Source organism: Labrus mixtus, chromosome 12, assembly GCF_963584025.1.
Source record: "Labrus mixtus chromosome 12, fLabMix1.1, whole genome shotgun sequence".
Classification (NCBI taxonomy): Eukaryota; Metazoa; Chordata; class Actinopteri; order Labriformes; family Labridae; genus Labrus; species Labrus mixtus.
In genome coordinates, this window is record NC_083623.1 from 2,971,348 (window position 1) to 2,994,465 (window position 23,118).

Consider the following 23,118-nt stretch of genomic DNA (forward strand, 5'->3'; position numbering starts at 1 on the left):
CAGAACATTTAAATTCTGGTGTTCTTCAGTCTGTCAGCGACGCGATCTCATCACAGCTGCTGATCACAGATAGTCGAGGGGTTGATTTAAAAAAAAAAAAAGACAATATCATTTACATGGTACAAGAATTGGTTTGTTTTGCAAATTGCTGCGACTACATAGCTGGTTACTTCTGCAAATATTTGACACACTCAACAAGATCCTTAAGTCCATGTCTGTGTTTCAGATTTCATCTGGGCCCATTTCCTGTTTTCTTTAAAGCCGAGCGCACACTGCACTGTACAATTTCAGACCAATTAAGACACAGTCGGCTTTTTTTGTACGACACCTGCACTTTAACGTATGTATCTTTGATTGCACAGCTCTGGATAACCCTCTATATCGTTACTGCACATTTACCACTGTCATCACTGTTTTTGCAAACTTACATCTCTAACCTCCAGCAAGTTTTTTTTACATTCAGTTGACGTGCCTGAATAAATGTTGTATTTAATTTTTCATTTTTTTTGAAACCAGTAGGAATGTTAAGTTAAATCCTTGATGTATAAATCTCTTCTTATTCTTATTTTTTATATTTTAAGTGCTTATTTATGTTTCTATTCTTATAATGTTTTATTTGCTTTGATAACCTGCTGCTGTAACACCACAATTTACCAGTTTGGGATCAATAAAGTCATTCTATTCTATTTTATTCTATTCTATTCTAATGCTGGCCTTACACCTACCGACTTTTCAAGGGATTTCAATAACCTCATGAGAGTCCTGCTGGAGTCGGGCCGCGCTCCTGTGATCTCGTCGTTTAGTGTGAGGTGGTCATAAAAATGAAATCTGAGGTTTTCATTTTGAAGTTGGGACAGTTCTCAGCCTGCTCAGTCGTGCAGTGTACACTGAGGGCACGACGACCAGATCAGCTGCTCCTGACCGGTCGGATGAATCCTGGGATGTTTGATAACATGGGGGGGGGGGGGGGGGGGGGGGGGCTCCTGAGGGATCACAAACTTAAACCAAAGCAGTGGCTCAGAAAAATGTGCAAAATTTTGGAGGAGACCTCCCTAAAGGGGGGGCCCCATTTGACAGGACTCACTCTCTCGTTGCTCAACAAAGTGAAACCTCTGCACCTTTAAGAAAAAGCTAAAGACCCAGCTCTTTCATGAATACCTACTAACTTAATGAAGCGTGAAAGCGTCTGCTAAGTGAATTGCAGGGACCCCCAGTTTATTCTTGACTGGGGCGCCAACAGACTCTAGAATCGCCGCTGATGGGGGCCCCTGCCTTGTTGACAAGCAGCGCCTCTGCTTGGGGGTTTTGTTGATGGAGTTTGGTCCAGCAGGTGCTTTAAAGACGTTTCCTAACGGGGGGATACAAAGACAAAGAGAGGAACAAGGTGAAGGAAGACAAGAGAGACTTTTAACAACGTGACAAGCCAGAAGTTATTTCAATTAAGAGCTTATTAATAATCAGAGAAGCTTTAGAACATTATCAGGATTAATAAAGCCGGGATATTACGACTACAACTAATAAAGTTAAAGTCTCAATTAGAGTCAAACTACTTTGTTACACCGAGCTGAACAAAGGAAATTACACTGTGATGCAGCGCCTATAGAGACTGTGTGTGTGTGTGTGTGTGTGTGTGTGTGTGTGTGTGTGTAGACCCTGCAGTCAGTCTCTGGGTGTTATATTGACACACAAACACACACACACACACACACACACAGTGTACATGCCTTGAATTTAACAGAGAGAGAGGGAGAGAGAGAGAGAGAGAGAGAGGAGAGAGAGAGAGAGAGAAAGAGAGAGAGAGAGAGAGAGAGAGAGAGAGAAAGAGAGAGAGAGAGAGAGAGAGAGAGAGAAAGAGAGAGAGAGAGAGAGAGAGAGAGAGAGAGAGAGAGGCAGGCTTCGCATTGCCATATCCTTGGAGAGCCTTTATGCGCGCGCCCGCCCACTCGCCCGCGCTGGCTCTCTATCGCGCGCGTTCTCGCCGATTTGCGCGCGCGCGCCCGGGAAATAAAGAAAAGATAGGTACAAAAGCAAGAAGAGAAGAGAGAGAGAGGGAGAGGTATACCCGCCGTCTTCTTCTTCTTCTTCTTCTCCCTCTCCTTCTGCTGCAGTGTCTGATTCTCCCTCCACCATCTTCATCATCCTCTCCTCTCCCTCCTGTCTGTCTGTCTGGGCCCCCCCCCCCTCCTCCTCCATCCCGCTCTCCGCCAGTGAAGGCACGGCCAGATTATCACGGCGACAAAAGAGAGAGAGAGAGGTAGAGAGACCTTGAGAAAGACCGAGAGAGAGAAAGAGAGTGTGAACGAGAGAGAGAGAGAGAGAGAGAGAGAGAGAGTGAAGGAGGCTGCAGACTTTTCCGCGCACAGAAGAAGAGGAGAGGAGGACGAAGAGACAGAGAGATAGAGGAGTCTCCATCTTCGCCATTTCAGTATGTTTCTCTTTCTTCTCTTTTTATATTCCTGTAATGACGCTTCTGACGCTTCTGACGCTCCTATATGCGCCTCCACCGCTCCGGTCACCTTCTTATAGTGCTCCCTATAGTGTGTCAGTCATGCTCCTGTTGTTCCAGCGCTCACTTTTTTGTTGACAGCCTTCTTCTTATGTTCCTATTATTACGTCCCTGAGCTCTGACAGTGTGTGTGTGTGTGTGTGTGTGTGTGTGTGTGTGTGTGTGTGTGTGTGTGTGTGTGTGTGTGTGTGTGTGCGCCTTTTGTGGGGACAACCTCTGCTAAAAAAAAAAAAAAAAATCTTCTTGTCGTTTGAAGACACGCAATTTCCTAAAATATTCTTACATGTTGTGCCTTCTTTGCGCTGCTTTTCTGCACGCCTTTGTGAGTTGCTATTCCCACTCCGAGCTGTCACTGTCTTGCACTGTAAGTGACCTCAAACCACCTTTTTGTCTGATTGTTTATTCTCACGTTTCATTATCATACATAACGCGCGGCGCTCCATCACATCCCCTGTGTAGTGTTTCCGTAATGTTCCTGTGAAGCTATGCATTGTTCCGTATGTGGTACAGCTATAGGATGGGTAGACTAATAGGGGGTCTGATAAATCCAGGCTGGGACCATTGTGTGAAGTGTTTTGTATTCCTGCACGGTGTCACACAGCGTCACTGTTCCTATAATATCGCCATAATGCCTCCACAGTGAGAGGGAAAGAAAGTGTGCCTGTGCTGCCAATTAGAGAGTCTGCAGTGACCTTACAGCACCTTTTTATATATATTAACTTTATCCCCCCTGTTATCACTGAGTGTATATTATATGATTATACTGAGGGATTTAATATGCTGGATGAATTTGATGAATTTGCTTGGCTAAATATACAGAAGTTTTCTTTTTTTTTAAGCTGAGGTTGCAGAACTCAAACACAGACCAGCTTTTTAAAACCAGCGTTAACATGGCATGAAGCCAAGAGGGGGAAATTCCCTTCACTTGCAGGTTTCACACCTGTACGGGGGCAAAAAGCAACATGTATACCTGGGCAAGAAGAGGCTGGTGTAATGCAGGATGATGGATCTCTACAACAATGAGAGGCTTCTTAACCACCACAACAACAACAACAACAAAAACGTTTGAAAGTGCTTTTCAGAACGTCTTTAAGTTTATTTTTGTGTCTGGAAAACAACTAAACAACCTACTCAGCCGCCTCTGTCAGAGCTGGAAGACTTTCACAGTGAAGCACGATTGCTGGGAGGAGACCAGTGTCCTGGCTCTGATTGAATTGTTGTTTGTTTGGTAGATAACTCCTCTGAATGTTCAGGAGATGAGCGTCAGAGTTGGAGTGTTGAGAATGTCAGAGGACATTGTGTGGTCCAACATGAACAATGAACTCCTGTTTCAAGATGATTGAATATAAGATGATTGTGTGACGTGGTGGACACAGTCTAAGGTAACGACGCTACAGGAACTCTTTCTCACTGCTGATGGGAACGTAGAGACGTCTAAAGGCTTCAGGGAGGAGGTTCAAAGGTCTGCATTCTGGGTGGTCATCCGAGAGACTTTAGTGAGTGTTGTAGTCAAGACCAGACTAACTGAGACCAGAGAGCTCAGAGAGCGAGAGAAGAACGAGACATTTAGGGATCGAAATCGAGTCAAGACCGAGAAGATACATTTCTCTGAAAAATCAGACACATGCTTTCGATTACGAGACAGGACCGAGACCTACAAAAAACGATTTCTGAGTTCTACATCACTCGACTTCAGCATTAACAAAAGCAACTGATAGACGTGCGTCTCTTGCAGTACGCGCTAAAAGAGCAGCTGCTACACCGAGTATGAAGAGCGGCATTAGAGATCTGTTCACGGGTGGCACCACCCAAAAACACCTTTTAAATCCAACCTTCACAACAGGGTCCTAAGTCTCTGACTAGACTCTTCTCCTCTGTCGCCCCCCGGTGGTGGAATGAACTTCCAAACTCCATGTGATCTGCAGAGTCCCTCTGCACCTTTAAGAAAAAGCTAAAGACCCAGCTCTTTCATGAATACCTACTAACTTAATGATGATGGTCTCCATATTATTGATGATGATGATGGTAATGACGATGGTTTTTGTTTGATAACGACGACTTATAAGATGGTTTCTATACTGATTAGAGCTCTCAAGAACTGCCCTCAATGTTGTGCTTTGCCTCTGGTCACTTCCTGTCAGCACCTGTGTGTCCAATCAGACTCAAAGCTGATCGTTTGCTCTTACTGACATTGTTCCCTTTTTTCTAGATCCTTGCTTGTGTTGTTCTTACTCTCTGATGTACGTCGCTTTGGAGAAAAGAGTCTGATCAGTGAATTGTAGAATTGTAAATCAAATCCATCTATTTATAGAGCACGTTTAAAAACAACCAGAGTTGACCAAAGTGTTGAACAACAAGAGGAAAGTAGCAGATTGTTTTATATAGGAGCATGAGGTGTTTTCATACCAAAGAGGAACTATCCCCGAGAGTCCTGAGAACGACACTACGCCGCCATGCTGCTATAGGAGAGTACCGACTCTGAAGCAGGATCTAAAGAAGTTCCTCTAAACGGGGTTCTCTGTACCAAAATAGTTCATAGTTCCTGCGGTGTGAAAAACATGAACACAGCGTTTAATAACACATAAAGACAGTATACAGGAAGTCACCATCTTACAAACGTATTATTCATTTGAATAGTTTTCACTTATGCACTCCTGTCCCTGAAATTCTCCTGACCTGGTTGTCCTAAGCCGACATTTGCTGCCACTCTTTAGTCAGTAATTGTGTTTCCACAGCGAGTCCATCTCTGGAGCGTTTCAGCAGCGCCAATACGGGTACATGCCGGAAAAAAAACCCAACGTGGACGATGCAACAGAGTCCACTATACGACGCTATAATGAGAATATGTGTCTTTCTATCAATGCTACGTGTAGTTGAACGGAATCTCAATGTGAACTAAAGAGTGGAGAAGAACAAACTGGAGAACAGGAAACAGAATGCAGCAGGTTCATTAGAGCACGGAGATGGTAGAGATGGCGTGCAGCGATCACAGTATAGAAACATCAACGACCTCCTTATTAGCTGGAGGTGAATTCTCTGAATTATTTCCGCTGCATTCTCACATCAGCTCACTTTTTAAAGATTTATTTTTTGGGCTTTTTGTTCCTTTATTGGAGAGATAGGACAGTGGATAGAGTCAGAAATCAGAGAGAGAGCGAGAGAGAGAGAGAGGGGAACGACATGCGGGAAAGGAGCCACAGGTCGGACTCGAACCTGGGCCGCCCGCCTGGAGGACTACAGCCTCCATACATGGGGCGCGCGCACTAACCACTGCGCCACCAGCGCCCTGCTAACTCTTTTTTTTTTTGTTTTGTTGCGTTGGTAAAATCTTGCGTGTTGGCTTTCCAAAATACGAGGAGTGAACTTGGAGGATATTTTAATGTTGGAGATCAAAAACTTTGCCTGTGTAGACTTGAACCCTCCCCCCCCCTCAAACCTCAGCTGAGTGTGTTGGAGTTCTACCAGGTTGCAAAAGGGTCATTTTAGATTTCTGCACCCTGAATTGAATGGACACAAAAAGCTAGCTACAATAAGTAGTCAAGGCTTTCAAACAGTGACTCATTGTGTTTGTTACATCCATGATCTGAAGGTCATGGCGGGGGCAGGTGACCTGTTTGGACTACACACAGGACCTATAACACCGCTGTAGCTGCACCCCGTTTCATCAGACGTGGTCATGTTGTGTTGTCCTAGAACCGGTCCTGATGAGAAGCGTCGGGTCGTTTGATCAAAATGAGAGAAGTGAATGGAGGATTCAAACTTTACTGCAGACGTCCTCTTAACTTTCTAAAGTCTGTCCGTGAGCCTGAAAAGGAAAGGCCTGCTGAAGCTGAAGAGCTCGCCGTTATTCAGCGTGCATGAAAAGATGGAAAGTCATTTCTTCTCACCGATGTTTAATCTGCACTCGGTTTGTTATTCAGAGAGACTTCTGAAGAGACTCGAGTCCTTTCCAGAGTTTTCTGAACAATAGTTGTCTTTTTAATTATTTATTAATCCGTAACAAATATCATTTTCAGGTGTAAAGAGATGTTTCAATCGCAGAGATGTTTTTTATCCAAAGCCTCAAACAAAAAGAGGTAGAAGTCAAAGCCCGACATGCTGGTGTAATTATCGCCCCAAAATAGAAAATATGCGAGGTAAAATAGTGAAGAACTTTTATGAAAAGAGTTACTGAAACAGGTGAAAACTGTCTATAAAAAACACAAAACAAGTCTCACTTTCCTTCAGCTCTACACAACGTTTGAGCGTCCTTCACCCGTCACGTTCAGGAAACACAAGGAGTGGAACCCAAACGCAGAGAAAAGCTAAAATCTTTCTCAAACAAGAGATCAAAATGGGAATGGAAGGAATACTGAGACTGACGGCACAGGTGAAGACAGTCAGGGCGATCAAAAGGGAGGGAGTCAGACAAGACAAGAAACACATGGGGACAAGAACTACAAAATAAAACAGGAAGCACTAAAGACAAAACGAGGGAAATGCAGTGAAAACAGTGAAAAGAGAAACACGAGGATGAAATAACCAGAAAACACAAAACGCTTTACAGAGGAATAAGAACAGTAAAGGCCCAGACCCGATTCGACATGTAGAATCACTGTTGGCAGTCGGTGAGAGGAATCTCTCTGATTGGCTGTTGGGAGTTTTCATTTCTCTCTTTCTTTCGCTGTAGTCTCCATGCTTTCACCCATTAGTGCAGTTTCTCCTTATTTGTCTCCTCCGCCTCTTCTTTTCTTTTTTCTACGCCATTTTCTACTTTTTATCAGACATTATTCTCCATTAGTAGACGACCTATAATACGAGTGGTGACCGACAGCGGTGTGAAAATGATTCTTATATCATATCATAACAAACGGACTACCGCCCCCTGCTGGTGTGGAGGGTTATTTCCTCTATATTTGAACCAGTCATTGTGTCATGGAAGAGATTGCTGCCTCTTGAGTTAAAAAGTGAATGTTCTTTGTTGACCAAATGAAACATTAACCTGGTTCAGGTAGACCTGCTTCTCGTCTCCCCCGTGGTGGCTGCAGGCTGTTTTTTTTGAAAAAGTAATGAGAGGAAAAAAGAAACCCTCTTTTTTTATTTCCTGTCTGCTCTCAGCGGAGTCCGAGTCAGAGCTGGAGATCATTCATAACTGCAGAACTAAATAAAGCGTCCTCGTCTCTGCAGCCAGACACCACCTGTGTGTGACGGAGCAGATTAAACACACACACACACACTGGGCTCACACACACATGACCAGGTACACCTGCCTGCTGCTGGTCACTGATAAACCTGGCTCACCTGGAGGTCTGCTCACATCACAGCTGGGTCACACATCAGAACCTGACCAGGTGCAGCCCATCATCACGCTTTGAGCTTCACTTTTCTTTCACTTTTTGAAACCTACATTTCATGATTTCAGTTTATTTTCTCATGTGATTTTAAAAAAAATCTTTATCTGCTAAAGAAATTACCAAATTTGTAATCGCAGCACCGAGTCGTTAAGTGGCTTAGTTTGCAGGATTTGAAACATGCATGATAGGATCTGGAACGTTTTGGAAAGTTATTTTGGTACCATTCTCAACTTTAACCGTGGAATCACCGATAAATGTCCTCCAGAACTGAAACTGAAGCGGACCGTTTGGTGCAAAGGAGGCTTTAAAGAGACAGAAGCTGAAACTACCAGTTTCAGTTCCGAGGCTAAAATGAAGGTTTTTACTGACACCACTTTAAGATAAGTAAGGAGGTTTTTCATCTGCAAATCATGCAAAGCTGCTCTGTAGGTTTCACAGACTGACAACAAGAAAGGTGAACAAGAGGAGAATATGAGATCTTTAAATATCTCTGTTGAAATAGTCAGTCTTGTTGCTGATGGTCTTGTTTGCGTTTGTATCAATTGTCTGTTTTTATAACCTGAGAGAATCTTTCAGTCGGCCTGGTTATCGACAGTGTTCTTGCTCAACCCAGCACAGTCTCATCAGACGTCTGTTCATCATGAGTCTGGTTCAGCTCGAGGTTTCTGCCTCTTAAAGTCTTTCTATGTGATTTTTCACTCTTAAATATATAAATCAAGTATCTCCTCTGAAAATAACTCTGTGAGTCATGACTGTCTACAATGGGTGTAACACCCGAGTCCCACTGTCTGTGATGTTTTCAGAGTTTTCAGAGTCCTATCTTCACTTTGTTTACATCGCCCGGACGGCCGGCTGACTCCTCCCCTCGTGTATAAAAGTTGTTTAATTGAGGGACTAGAGAAAAGAAGAATAACATACTGTACTCACTGCTTAACTGTGTTTCTAGATCACGCTCATTTCAGGTAAATTTACATGCAGTGTGAAGATACGAGCATAATAAAGATCGCTAGCATTAGCATGCTAACAACAACAATGCAGCGCGAGTTGTTTTGGTTTCATGCTGGTGCTCAAGGGCGACATCTGCTGGATCAAAAAATCACATATAAAGCCTTTAAAGGTGTTTGTCACGACTAGAAAGAGAGTTTTATAGAACCGTCCATTAAGTGTCTGTGTAATGGGTTTGTTGGCTCTTCATTGGTGGCTTTGGCTCAGTGGGTAGAGTCGTCATCTCCTAACCAGAAGGGTGGGGGTTCAATCCCCAGCTCCTGCAGCAAGGACGACCGACTAACTGAGCCAAAGCCGCCCCCCCCCCCCCCCCCCCCCCCTAAATAAAGCCAAACTAAATGATTTGCAAAAGATCCATTCCATTATCTTGGTGCCACTGAGTCGACCGCCGGTGATTAATCAGGTGTCGTTGTAAAATATTGGAAGTCAAATCACAACCGATTTGGCAGGAATTCATCCCCGTTCTAAAATTAGTCCGGGGGAGGGGAGGGCGACCGATTCTGGGCTAAAATCCAGATTTGCCTTTCCACTTGAGAGCCAGAAAAAGTAACTCCAGCTCTTATGAGACACGAGACTGTCAAAGGAAATCTGCGTCACATTAACGTAGCGAGGTGTGTGTGTGAGTCTGCGAGGGGGTTTAACAGAGCGCGTTACTCCACGATCCACCAGGATTAACTGGTAACTGTCAAGTGGAATAACCGAGACTTCACCCTGACTACCTGTCTGTCTGTCTGTAGTTTTATTAAATCTGAGCTGCTGCCAAGACAACCATCAATCTGATTAACTCATTCTGATCAATGGAGGAGCACACACACACACACACACACACACACACACACACACGCACACACACACACACACACACACACACACACACACACACACACACACACACACACACACACACACACACGCAGCAGAAAGCATCATCCACTTTCTATTCTCGAGCTCCGAATGACTCATACTGTAAAAACCACACACACACACACACACACACACACACACACACACTCAGACACACACACACTGGTTACGGCCACACACACATTTTTAATGATTCATCGTGGGTAGATCCTGTTCGCCATGAAGTGTGTGTGCGGGTGTGCGTGTGTATAATCATTCATGTGAATGGCAGACGGGCAGCTGCTCTCTGTGGAATCCAATTTAGAGACGTGATTAATGCGGAACTTTTTAAATTTGCTCCGTACTCCGTGTGACCTCTGACCTTTTTCCCTCCCCATCGTGGGTTATCTCTCATCTCCCATCTGAGGGGTTTTCTGCGTCCGCTGTGACTGAGAGAGAGAGAGAGAGAGTGCGTCTGGATGAAAAAGAAAGTCAAACACCTTTCTTCCAGGATGTGCAGTCATGAAAGGACACAAATTATCCTCCGATTCAGTCCGACTCCTTTCTGTTCACACGGTAATTCCAGGAGGAGTAACGATCGAGGGTCTCTGCTGCCCGCCTCATCTGCTTGTAACAGATCATTAAAGCTTCACTCACTGACCGCATCTACTCCCTGACCTGTCAATCACAGAGCCCCGCCCCTTTGCTCAGGAGTGAAAAGAGGTGGGGACGACGACACTGGACTACAAAGATGTCAGCTTGATTGAAAAATGGACTTTTAAACCTGCAGTTAAAGTAGCACATCAAGATTAAATCACCATTAAACACATTTAAACTTCATGCAGCTTCTTCTCGGTGATCTCACCTGATTTACAAGGTGAGCCAAACTACTTTAGCCGGTAGCTTAGCATGCTAGTAGCAGAGAAGGTTTTCTGGCTCAACGTCACAAACTACCAAGGTGCTCGAAGAGTGAAAAAAAAGCTCCAGCAACACTTGATATAATCAACCAAGATCAACTTTATTAACTTGATTAGATGACACATTTCGGCTTGTCGCCTTCATCAGGGTCATCCGAAACAAGACGGTCTGATTAGCTTAGCATGCTAGCCATTCTAGCTTGAACAGCCTTCAAGCTTCTTTCGATTTTGTCTGTTTGGTGCCATTTTCTCCCCCAAACCAAGATTTTGTTCTCTGGGGTGAGCCAGGCAACATATTGAATTAAACACAGAACATGTTAGAAACTTTCTGATTCTTGTCCTTTATGTCGAGAGCAAAGAAGCGTTGTGGAAAGTCGTCTGCTCGGGGGAGAGGGCGTGGCCTGATTGGAGGTTTGTCGCAACTGATGTCCAAATAGTCCTCCAGTGTGAGGCGTCTATACGACTGTTTTACTGCTCCTGTTTTAGTCGGAGCCGCCCCGATATTGAATTGTGTGATTCCAGATCAGGGCTGCCTCAGATGGAATACCTGAAATAGCGAATTAGAGCGAGCAGACCAGGAGGCGTCCCCACCTGGATGTTACAGCTCACAAACATGGCAGCCAACATGAACACAGCTGAGCCCCAGAGTCAAGCGGAAGAAGAAGAGCGGCTTGTGGAGATATGGCAACAACACGAGCGTCTCGTGCAGGTCATACCACAACAGAGGCGTCAAGGACAGTCAGCTGACGAGGTCAACATGTTCTTCTTCTGAAGTCACGTTTAGTCACACCAGTTTCTGTGAGATCTCGTGTCTGTGAGACCCTTACTACAAAGAGCAGGTGTGTGGTCTCGTGGTCGGGCTGAATCGCATTCGGAGGATTTTAACGTTAGAAATCGCTCCCTTCTGTCCGTGGTCTCCTACGTTTTTAAAATCAGTTCAGATTTCAAAACGGCCTCGTGTGTAGCTCGCCTTGATGTGTGACGTGTTGTTTTGTCTTATCGTTGTTCTCCACACGCTATCGGAACGAAACTGTGTAACCATCATTCTTGTCGTCATGTGTTCGCTCTCTCAGATTTTCTTCATCTTTTAAGAGAAATTAAAGGCAGGGTTGGTCATTTTCAAAAACTAGCATGATTTTGAAAGCAGCATTCCCTCAGTGCTCCGTCTGCACCCCCTCCCCTCTGTGTTCCCTCTAAAGCCACGCCCCTCGCTTTGAGTGTGGGATAGTGCACGCAAGGGGGTAGAGAGCGAGCAGGGAGACAGGGAGGCGTGTGATTGGTTCATCAGATTGGTACCTCGTGGCAGACATTGGTCAGTTTTTACAGACTTACAAACTGATACAGATGATGGATTTTCTTTGTTCCTTTTTCAGAGAACCTGAGTTATTAATTTCTGTCAGGACCTAAAGACAATTTACACCAAAATCTTAAAAAGTGTTTCAGGAGAAAATGACCAACCCTGCCTTTAAATCTTTGAGTGTTGACCTGTTATCAACCTGAGACGTTCGACCCAGGTGATGTCTTTGTGTGTCAGTCAGGTGACGTCTGAGAACAGAAACAGCTGCTTTCCGTCATCATGAAGCCAAACGCAGCATAAAACAAACTCAGCCTACCATACCAGAAGTTTGTGCGGATACTCCTGCTTTGAGGTGAATGTGCTCTGACAGAAGATAGTCCGAGGGCTGAAGAGGACTTTATCTCTTCTGAAGTGCTGACACGACACCAGCAGACCTGGTCATCACAGGGAGAGCAAGTCCGGCGGTGTGTTTGGTGTCCGGGCATGAAAATCTGCAGCGTGGTCCCCCCTTCACATTTCCACTTTTACAAGGTTTTAGAGGGTGAACATGAAGTGTGGCAGGGTTCATTACGGCCAGTAACCCCTGCAGGGGAATGAGGCGAGTTCATGTGTGGAGTGGGAACATGAAAGGATAAAAATCTCAAAAAGACAAAATGCAAAAAAAAAAAAAAAAAAAAAGGAAAGAGTTAGTTTCTAATTTTGGTTTAATTAAACTACCTACGTCGAGATGAAACCAACAAATGCAAGAAACTTGATTCATAATTTAGTTTTCCATTTTCCAGATTAAACAGACAATAAAAAGAGAAAACAAACAAATGCTGAAAATGACTCCACGGAATAAAAACGAGAGAAATAAAGAGCGAGACAGAGAGAGAGAGCGAGAGAGAGAAAAAAAAACAAGTGCAGGAATGTAATTTACTATGCTAATGTAAAATTCCCACACGCATTCATTATTATTTAGCATGCAGCGTTCAGATGTTGGATTCTGCTGTGATCATATCTGCAGATCACAGTCAGCTGCTGCCGCTCGGGCGCTCTCCGTGATTGGTCAGAGGTTAATTGACGCGGCTAATCACCCGATCAGTCCAGTCTCCATGGAAACCAGGAGTGGGGCTGATGTACAGGAGGGAGTCACACCAGGCTTAGCCGCTGCAGATTTACTTCTTTACATTTGTGTGTGTGTGTGTGTGTGTGTGTGTGTTTACACCACCGACTGTGCAAGAGCTGCAGCAGAGCGTTTCGTGCGTCAGTCTGTCAGAGCGGCGTTCATTAAGCATCCGTTTCTTTCATTTTTAATTAGCAGCTGTTAAAAGTAACATGCTGCCTGCTACACTGTTTGGATATCAATTCATTAATCTCCGTCCAAAAATAGAATGAATACCGTGCACGGGACAAGAAGCAAAACCAAAATAGATGTGCAACATTTTTGTTTATGTTTTTGTTTTTTGTAAACAGAATCTTCTTCTAGTTGTTAAAAAGTGTAAATGTTTTTATGATGTCCATAGTAGGGTTTTCATGATACCAGAATTAAAATCTTACAACTGATACTAGTTTAAATCAGACGATAGTGATAGCTGTTTCGTTACCACGGCAACAAAATACAAGTCCTGGGCAACACATTTTAGGTCATTTCTTCTTTTGAATTCATGGAAAATTGTAGACAAACTGCTGCACAGCTCTGTCTAGATTGCAAAAAAATATGTTGGAAACGCTTTGTTATGGAAACGTTGCCAACTCATTTGTGTAATTTTGACGATGCCTTTTTTCTGTGCTTGCAAAACTTTTGGTTTTAAATACGACCAATCATCTGATGTGTATACTAAGAGGATATCACATGTTTTAAGACGATGTGATCAAGAGAGAGCACCGTTTAAATTACATGATTACATATGATATGCCATTTAAACGGCGCTCTCTAACAGTGTGCAGGAGTCTGCCTGCAATTTGTGGGAAAACTAAAAACAGGAAATGACCTCACATTGGATCTCTAAGGCCCCGTGTTCACCTAGTGGTTTTGTCCAGGCAGAAAAGCGCTGCGTGCTCATTATAAGGAAAGTGCTGCACCGTCCGTCCTGTCTCCATGACAACAGTCTGTTGATAACAGCCGCTGTATGACCGACACTGCTCCGTTGCTTTTTACTGAATGTTTTATATTTGAGATCGTTTATTTCCCGATCAGACGCAGAGCGAGGAGGATGTGGAGGTACAAGACACGATCCGTAGAAGGTGAAGATACGGGGAATATCAAATTTGGAAAAGAGCGTCGGTAACGTCAACAGCTGCTTTCTGAAAAGTTGAAAGATTTTCAACTTGAGCGCTCGGAGAGGCCGCACAAAAAAAGGCAGACGCTGGGCACGGCGCTTTTTCTCCAGGCGGACGCTTTTTAAAAAACATTTCTTCTTATTTTTTGGGGAGAGAGAGAAATCAGGAAGAGAGAGAGTAGGGAATGACATGTGGGAAAGGAGCCACAGGCGGTATCGAACCCGGGCCGCCCGCTTGGAGGACTACAGCCTCCATACATGGGGCGCATGCACTAACCACTGCCCCACCAGCGCCCCCTAGGTGGCTGCTTTTTGCTGTGAACGCTCTCTACTCATTGAAAACAAGTGAAAAAAAGTCGCTGGCGCTCAGAAAAAAAGCAAAATGAGTTGGTATTGTTATTGTTTCATTCTTACCAGAATCATGTCAAAGTTTAAACGACTAGAATCACAACAGTCCCAGTACTTCCTCGAGATCTTTTCGTCACGATATCAGAATTTAATTGGATATGAAAGTATTTAAAAATCAAACGGCAACGCTCCCTATTTTGATTTCATGGCAACAACAATGGAATCCCTTTGGATCATTTTCTGTCTTTTATGATTAAGAATTGCAGGTAAACTAAATTGCACAAATTCATTGGCAATGTTTCGTTGCTGAGACATTACCAGACTTATTTTCTGCACTTTAGACACCGCTCTCTCTCTATCTCTTGCAGCAGTTAAGCTGTCGTATAAATGTGGAAGAGTACAGTATATCTCTGTGACTTGTGGTGAAGAACACGAGTAAAGTGAAATAAAGTCTAACTTCTTCATGTGCTTAATACATAGTGCTCAGTACATGATGTTCTTTCTGTTGGCCTCTTTCCCATGTTGGCAGCAAACCATGTTGTCAATATGACCTCCGCTGGGTTTGGATATACATGTCAGGTTTTCCCTGAGTTTTGCCTGTCAGGCAGCAGATCCTGTCAGGGTGAGACAGTCGACCTCTCTGTAAACACATAAAGCATCAACAAACAAAGATCTCTGCAGTTTGGACCCATGTGAGTGTTGTCTGCACTTTTTTTGTGTTTGGTTACATTTAAATATTAAAACTGCTTTGTTAAAATAAGGGGAACTATGATGGCCATTAGAGGCTGCCACTGTGTTAATACTTACATTTGAGTCATCATGCTGCAGCACACTGGACAATACAGGATCGTATTTTTTTATTTTTGATAAAGGTCAGACCCCATCGAAGCGTTGTAGGTGGCTCTAAATAAAAAGTCAGTGGAGCACTAAAGTTTTCCCTGAAGGGACTACAAACATCTATGCTGAATTTGAAGACATTCATCAAAACAGTTTGTGAGATATTTGAGTTGAAACCCAAAACGGTGGAGTAACAAACCCCTCAACATCGCAATTTCAGAAGTGGCTTAAACCAGGAGCTTTATGTCCAGAATAACACGAACACTCTCTTCATGAAGAGACAGACTGAAGCAGCGCTGCACCTCTCTCTCTCTCTCTCTCTCTCTCTCCCCACCCCTCTCTCTCTCTCTCTCTCTCTCTCTCCCTCTCTCTCTCTCTCTCTCTCTGTCTGTTCACTTGTGTTGTTTGGTTTGTGCACTGCAGCATCACATCACACACCAGGTGTTTCTGTTTGTTGGGTTTGATAAAAGTGCTCTGCTGTAATAAAGCACTGAGCTGCTGTCTGGCTCTGCCGCAAACACACACACACACACACACACACACACACACACACACACACACACACGCACACACACGCACGCACACACACACACACACACACACACACACACACACACCTCACCTGTCTGCTGTGTGTGTGTGTGCTTTGTTTGGACTCACAAACATTTGCCTGGGACTGTTTGTGTTTGTGTGTGTGATGCAGACTCTTCAGGCCTGAGAGTGGAACATTTTTAGGGACATAATAAGCATTTTCAAGTATGTTGTTAAGTTCTCAGGTTGTGTGGTCATTCATTTGATCACTAATTGGCTGGGAGGACTTTAAAGACATCTTTCTTTTGCCCAGAAACTTGCCCATTAGATCCCCTACTGCCGTACTAGACTTAAAAAAAAGAAGATTTCACCCCGTTTTTAATAGACGCTTCAGACGTCTTCGCTCCTGCAAATCACCAGCAGCAGCTTAACGAGCTGCTCCAACCATTAAGATCCCAAAATCTCTGCACCATGAAGTCATTTGCATTTTAATTCATCCAGCACCAAATCTCTGTGGTGCTCCGTCCAAAACCGCATGCGCTGCATAGTCAATAGCTTGTTTCAAAGTTGCAAAGGAACATTTGACTTCTCTGTTTTATTTATTTCCAGTCCTCATTTGATGATGTTAATAATGTAAAACATTTAAATAAACATGCATGGTTAATGTGTTGATTTATCACTAATTTAAACATTTGCAAATTCTGAAGAGTGATGAAGACTTAAGAGTTAAATACAAGGCACTGATTTAATTTATTCCAAATCCTTGACAAAACCTATTTAATAGAGCTTTCATACTTGCAGAAATCTCCTGGAAAAAATTTCCAGGACGAGCTTTATGTGTGAACTCAAACAGCCACATTTCTCGCTAGGACTTCACCTGACAGACTCCTAGTATTTTTTCGCAGCAAGTTCGAGTGAGCTGATGTGAGAACGCAGCAGGATATTCTCCGGAGAATTCAGCTCGAGCCAATAGGAGGGGGGGAGTGACGTGTCTGTACCGTTACTGCTGCACGGTGTATAGAGTGTCTGCATGTAATTAACCTGCTGCATTGTGTTTTCTGTTCTCCAGTATGTTCTTCTCCGCTCTTTTCTTGATGTTGTCATTCTGTTGCACTACACATAGCATCAATATAAAGGCAAATATTCTCATTATAGCGCCATGTAGCGGACTCTGGTGCTTCGTCCTCTACTTTCGCATAGTTTTTTTAACTTCACATCTTACCTCAGGAGACCCCCTCCTGTCTAACAGTTATAGTCTCCAGCTCTTAGGTGCATATGTGAACAGCCAGGTCGGGAGAATCTCCGGAGCAGTCCTCCTGAAATTGTCCAGATATTTTCAGGAGTGCAGATGTGAAAACGGCTTTAGACTTTCCTTGAGACTTACCACCACCACATTTACGAAGGCTCCCCTCATTCGTTGGTGACGATATATGCATGCATCATGTAGTGTTTTGTGTCCATTTCCCACTCTTATTGTCTCAGGTTATGTGACCCCATAGCTGAACTGTAACCAGATGTTCATAAATCAAATATGTGCTTGAATGTCACCTCAAATACGGATGATTTCTACTGTTTGCAGTTGTCAATTTAGGATGAGATGAGATAAGTTAACAGGGGAGATTGATAGAAAAATACTTTACCAGGAAAATGGCTATCAAGCCATTATTGCATGACAAGTTGCATAACCACGTCCAGCTTGTTTTTAGGGAGTCCCCTGCTATTACGCTCAATGTAGACAGTTTCAGATGTGTTTTTCAGGTGCAGCGCTACACTGCCAGGTTAGTCAAAGCAAAAGACATTTCTTGGGTTTAACTGCATGGCTGTTGTCTGTTTAAATTATAGTCTTCAGTAGCCTGTAGTCATAAGTTCGCTAACAATTCAGAACCCATTAAGACTGGTGGTTGAAGCTATATTAAACTATAGGTTACCATAGCAGCAGCACGTACTGTATGCTTGTCAGAAACTTACCTCATTACTGGAGGAGTGCTTAGAAACAGCATGTCTTTGTTCCTTGAGAGTAAAAAAAGGATAAAAATGCAGAAATTGTACCTGTTAAATTGTACAGATGAAGCCAAAAATCTTCCCCGATTCCCGTGGTGGGTTCTCGACCGTACCGTGGGTCCGTGCTAGGACCGTGCAGTGACCGTGACATGGTCAGTGCTCTCCATTGGACCTGGTTGCTCTTTTAGTAGCTGACCATGAATATATTGTAGTTATTAAATAGTCGGGTAGACAATAAGGAAGACAACAGCGTCAGACGCAGGTGTAGTGATGGTCTTGACATACAGAGGGCGCTGCAGCCAACGGTTATCTGTCGATGAGAGAAAAATCAAATGAGAACAGAGTGTACGTTTCTATACTTCCATGGCAGAGACGGTGAACCCTCTGTGCCATTCTGCTCAGTCTACATGCCTTTATGTGTGTGTGTGTGTGTGTGTGTGTGTGTGTGTGTGTGTGTGTGTGTGTGTGTGTCTGAGTATAGGGCTCTGCATCATATTGTACCAGACAGGCAGAGTGTCGGGCTGAATACTAAGCAGCAGGAAGCTCCTCTTCACACAGCGCCAATCCAGCCCATATAGGACACTGTGACACACACACACACGCACACGCGCACACACACACACACACACACACACACACACACACACACACACACACACACACACACACACACACACACACACACACACACACACACACACCCACGGAATGCTTTTTATTTTTCTGCCTCAAAAATTCAGGTTAGGCTTCTCTTACTCCAAAATAAATTACACTTTTTTTTAAAGGGGCAAGCTACTACCCTCACTTTTAATACCCTCCAAATACTAACCTCATATGACTTAACAAAGACACCCACACTCACATGGCTGTACTTTAACACTTTGAGAGTACTACCTTGATATAATAGATGCCCTGTCTTTAGAAAAATAAAAGCACTTGAAAATAATTAATTGAAAATTATTCCTGACTTTTTTTTTTTTGCAATTTCAAGAATTTCAGAAGAGGACCCCACTTCCAAACTATGTCCCCGACTATGTCCCCACTATGTTGGACGTGCTCACTGCATGACTGCATACTTGTACAAAATGTCCTTTCCTCCCAGAAAGATCCTCCTTTACAAAACAGACATTTTAAAACTCTTATTCAACAAAAATGTCCACACAATCCAGAAAAGTCCTCACGTTACCTGATAGTCCTCGTTATCAAGGTCTAAAATCTGACAATGGTCCTCACAACGATAGTAGAACAAGAACACACACACACACACACACATGCAGAGGCAGAACAAGGACACAGCCTATGGAAACACACATTTGTTAAGACACACATGCACACGTCTGAGGTCAGTACACTCTCTGCACACAGGAACATGCACACACACACACACACACACACACACACACACACACACACACACACACACACACACACACACACACATGCACACACACACACACGCCCATTAAGTGTGCAGCCCACTCAGTCGTATAGTTTCCAGGGAGGCAGAGGGTTTTTTTTTCAGCGGCTGAGCTCTTCAGGGAGGAGGGGGGAGTAGGGGAGGACTGTATTTGATGTAGGGTGCGTTGGAGCACGCTCAGTGGAGTGGCGGCCTCAGATGCACCCGGCCTCGGTACGCTGTGGAACCATAATGGGAGTAGGCTGCGAGTTCAGGCGAGGCTGTCCGGAATTTACATTTATATTAACGCCGCAAACCCCCCCGGAGCTGCACTGCGGCTGAGGAGAGCGGGGCGTCGGAGGGCTGCTGTGTTCGCGTCTTCATCCTCAAACTGTTGTTTCACTGTTGTCTTGCTCTCTTTTTTGTTTCTGTTTGCATTGGACGGATCCCTACAGCATTTTGTGGTTGTAATTACAACAGCTAAAAGTGAGATTTTGCAGTATTCAAAATTTTGGAGGAAAAATACTGCTGAAGTTTTTTTGTTGAAGGTTTGCCTTAACAACAGAAATAACGATAGTAAACCTTAATCGTCCCCACTTGGGTGTCCTCCGCTGCTTTCAAAGGTGTGTGATTCCATCATTGCTATTTTTAAGGACCTTGTCAGTTCATTCATAAGACTTTGTGCCATTATTTCATTTTAATTGGCACTTTAGAAAATATCTATGGCGACAAGGGTTCTTTGGGCACATTTTGAAAGAGACAGATTCCCACAAGTTTCTCCGCCTTTTGCTTTGTTTTACACTTTACAAAATGTGCTCTCCTTGTGATGTCACAGTGGGATTCTGGTTTTAAAAAATCCCCTCCCCTCCCCTGGTATCTCCACCCATGGACTCCATCCCCAGACTAGAGCTAAACTTTTGTGCAGGTCCGTCATTTTTATTTGAGTGATGTCTATGGGGAAAACTCAGGTGGGGGGGGGGGGGTCATTGCATTTAAAGAGACACACACACCAAAACGGAGCGTTCTGAGAGAGCTGGTTTATACAGGGTCACAAACCTCCTCTGGTGCTTGATTCATGTTATATTTTGACCAAAGCACAGCACAGATGTTTCATTTAGACCACAGGGGGACTGTTTGAAAAGGTGGAGGAGGGGACTGTTTGAAAAGGTGGAGGGGGACTGTTTGAAAAGGTGGAGAAGGGCAATAGTATGTCCTCTTTAAGGCAGAGTGCTAAATTCATATTGTATGATCAGAGCTGAACGCTGCATGGTACAAAGGACGTCATTCTGAGTGCCTGTTGGGGGTCAGTGAATACATGGAATGATTTTGGACACAGACTTAGAAGTGAATCTTGTAGCTGGTCGTGCTACATCTAGACCTCATTTGATCTGGTACTTCTTCCTCCCAACCCTGTCCCTACAACCTCCGGCATGTCTCAGTCTGTCACCAGGGCATAGTGTGAGACCGAGTGTCTCAGAGTAAACTATGACTTCAACAAGCTGCAGGGGGGACAAAGACCTGCTCTGTTCTTTCTGTACTTGGTAGCCTCTTAGGAATGGAAACTTGTCACAGAATACTTCAGCATTAATCAGAATGTGGGAGTAGAGAATTGTTTAGTTTGTACTATGAGAATTACCAATCTGCAGCTAATAAGAACACAGTCGGGGCGCGTTTGAATCCCACCTGTGGCTCCTTTCCCGCATGTCATTCCCCACTCTCTCTCTCCTTGTTTTCTGACTGCATCCACTGTCCTATCTCTCCATTAAAGGCCCGAAAAGCCCAAAAGTAAATCTTTAAAAAAAAAGAACACAGGAGAGTTATTCTACTGTATATATATTTACAATGATGGGGTTATAATGGAAATCATTTTGAACAATAATCTCTAAATGATGGTCTGTTGTATGTATGTACCATTGACCATTTGTGTATAAAGATGAACCTGGACAGGAAGTCAGACAAGGAAACACACAGAGCGTCTGGTTAATTTAAAAAAAAAAGACACAATATACAAACTCCCAATCTTATTTTTCATCACTTTATCAACATAACAACAAACAAGCACCAAACAAACAACAAATCAATCAATATTCCAGCGTGATCTTGTGGTTCACCTGTGATGTGAGTTCTCCTGCTCATGCTCCAGAAACTGATCCTTCTGGGCAGGGCATGGGCCGTCTGCACAGAGTATGTGGGGATTAGGAGTCAGGCTGCGTCCTTGTTTATTATCAGTCGATGGTAGGTTCAGTAGGTCTTGAGATCAAACAATAACCTTGAGTCTTAGCGAAGAGAATCGTAATCCAAGCTGTCGTTGTATCCTGGTGGTTGTGATCAAAACACCTTGTCAGAGTCGTCACATTCACCGGGAAATGACCCAGAATCTGAAACTTTGCTGATTCGATCTGCTGAATGTTTTATCAGGTTTCTACAAAGTGCATTTTTTAGCTTCTGCCCACCGGATTAGATTTTCTTTTTTTCTATTTTTCAGGCTTTGGCATTTCATTCAGTGTGGAAAAACAAAAGTGCTTTACATAATGAATTAAAAAACATTACAGCCAAAGAAATATAGCATTAAACATTTAAATGCTAATTAAAAAAGTGCACAAAACAAAAGTTAAAATAATTAAAACATTAAATAAATATAAGGGTAGCATTAAGTGCAAGGTGGAAAATAATGAGTGTTTATGATTAAGCTCCGAGGCTGCAGAGAACATAAAAGTTTAAAGTCGTATATCTTCTAAAACTTTGCTTCAGGTCGGTGTTTACAGATCCTGTTTTTTAGCTCTTGTTGTTTTCCTAACATGATTCAAACTCATGATAACACCTGACAAAATTAAGGCCGTTCTGCTGGGGTACAAAATCACATCTGTTGTAGGAAGAATGTGAATCGTCTTTAAGGCAAGTCATCCACCCAGGAGTCTGAAAAAATAATATGAGAGACTGTTTTTTTCATGCATATGCGTTTTTGACCTTGTTGTAGGTAATTTGCTGAAGGTTACTGAAACATTCTCATTAATGAGTCTTTAAACTTTTCCATAGAAACAGCTGATTGACTGAAGGAATGACCTTTAGTGAATAGCTTGAAAGTGTGTAGATGGTATTCTGAACGAGTCCTTCAGGTGTTCAAATAGTTTGATTCATGAATGAACGATAACCGTTTGCAGGCCAGGATTAGGAGTCAGCTTTCCTTTCTTTGACTCGTACAAAACCACTTTCAGAAAAACTAAGAAATCAATGTGTTTTGTGTTTGCAGATCATGACTCTTGAAGACGGCCTCTGAAATTCTGTTTGGTATAAAGACTCTTCAGCTACATGACCAGTGCTACGCCGACCTCTGACCAGGTAGGATCACGCTCACAACGAGCTAAGAATAAATAAACACACCATTTGTTGAATCACTAAGCGAGAGTGAATCAATACATTTAAAGGAGCAGTATGTAACTCTGACACCTAGTGTTTAAAATGAGTACTGCAGTCCAGATTCAAAACATTGTAGAGATCTGTCCCCCCCCCCTCCTCTCTGGAGTCGATGCTCACACAGGTCACCATGTGTTGGACTCTGAAGCTTCAGTGTTTATCCAGCTCTGCATGGGTCTGTAAACCTTTCTGTGTTCTAACCTCTCTCCATTTTTCAAAAGCATCTCCAATATTGATCCTAGTTTGAGCACGTTTCTGCTCGTGGAGCTTATTAGAAACATGCAGAGGCTTTTTAGGTCGGGTACAATCACTTCTATCTGAACCACTTCTCTTGCCCGCTTCCATCGCTGCAACACCTGTTGACCTGATAACTGCTCTCATATCTGGTAAACCGAGGGGCGTCCAAAACGGCCGTGTGGGGGGGTCGCT

The 23,118-nt window shown here is 43.5% G+C and overlaps 1 protein-coding gene across 5 annotated transcripts in view; it reads left to right on the forward strand.

Annotated features, from left to right (window-relative positions):
- Positions 1–2,166: 2,166 nt before the first annotated feature.
- myt1la (myelin transcription factor 1-like, a) overlaps positions 2,167–23,118 on the forward strand; it is an 81,099-nt gene continuing 60,147 nt past the window's right edge. For 2 of the 5 annotated variants that reach the window (XM_061051530.1, XM_061051532.1), the window contains exons 1-2: positions 2,167–2,425; positions 22,526–22,614. In XM_061051530.1, coding sequence (XP_060907513.1) covers positions 22,585–22,614 — 30 coding nt within the window. In that variant the 5' untranslated portion in view covers positions 2,167–2,425; positions 22,526–22,584. The remainder of the gene's footprint in view (positions 2,426–22,525; positions 22,615–23,118) is intronic. The other 3 variants (XM_061051529.1, XM_061051531.1, XM_061051528.1) reach the window with 2 other exon arrangements.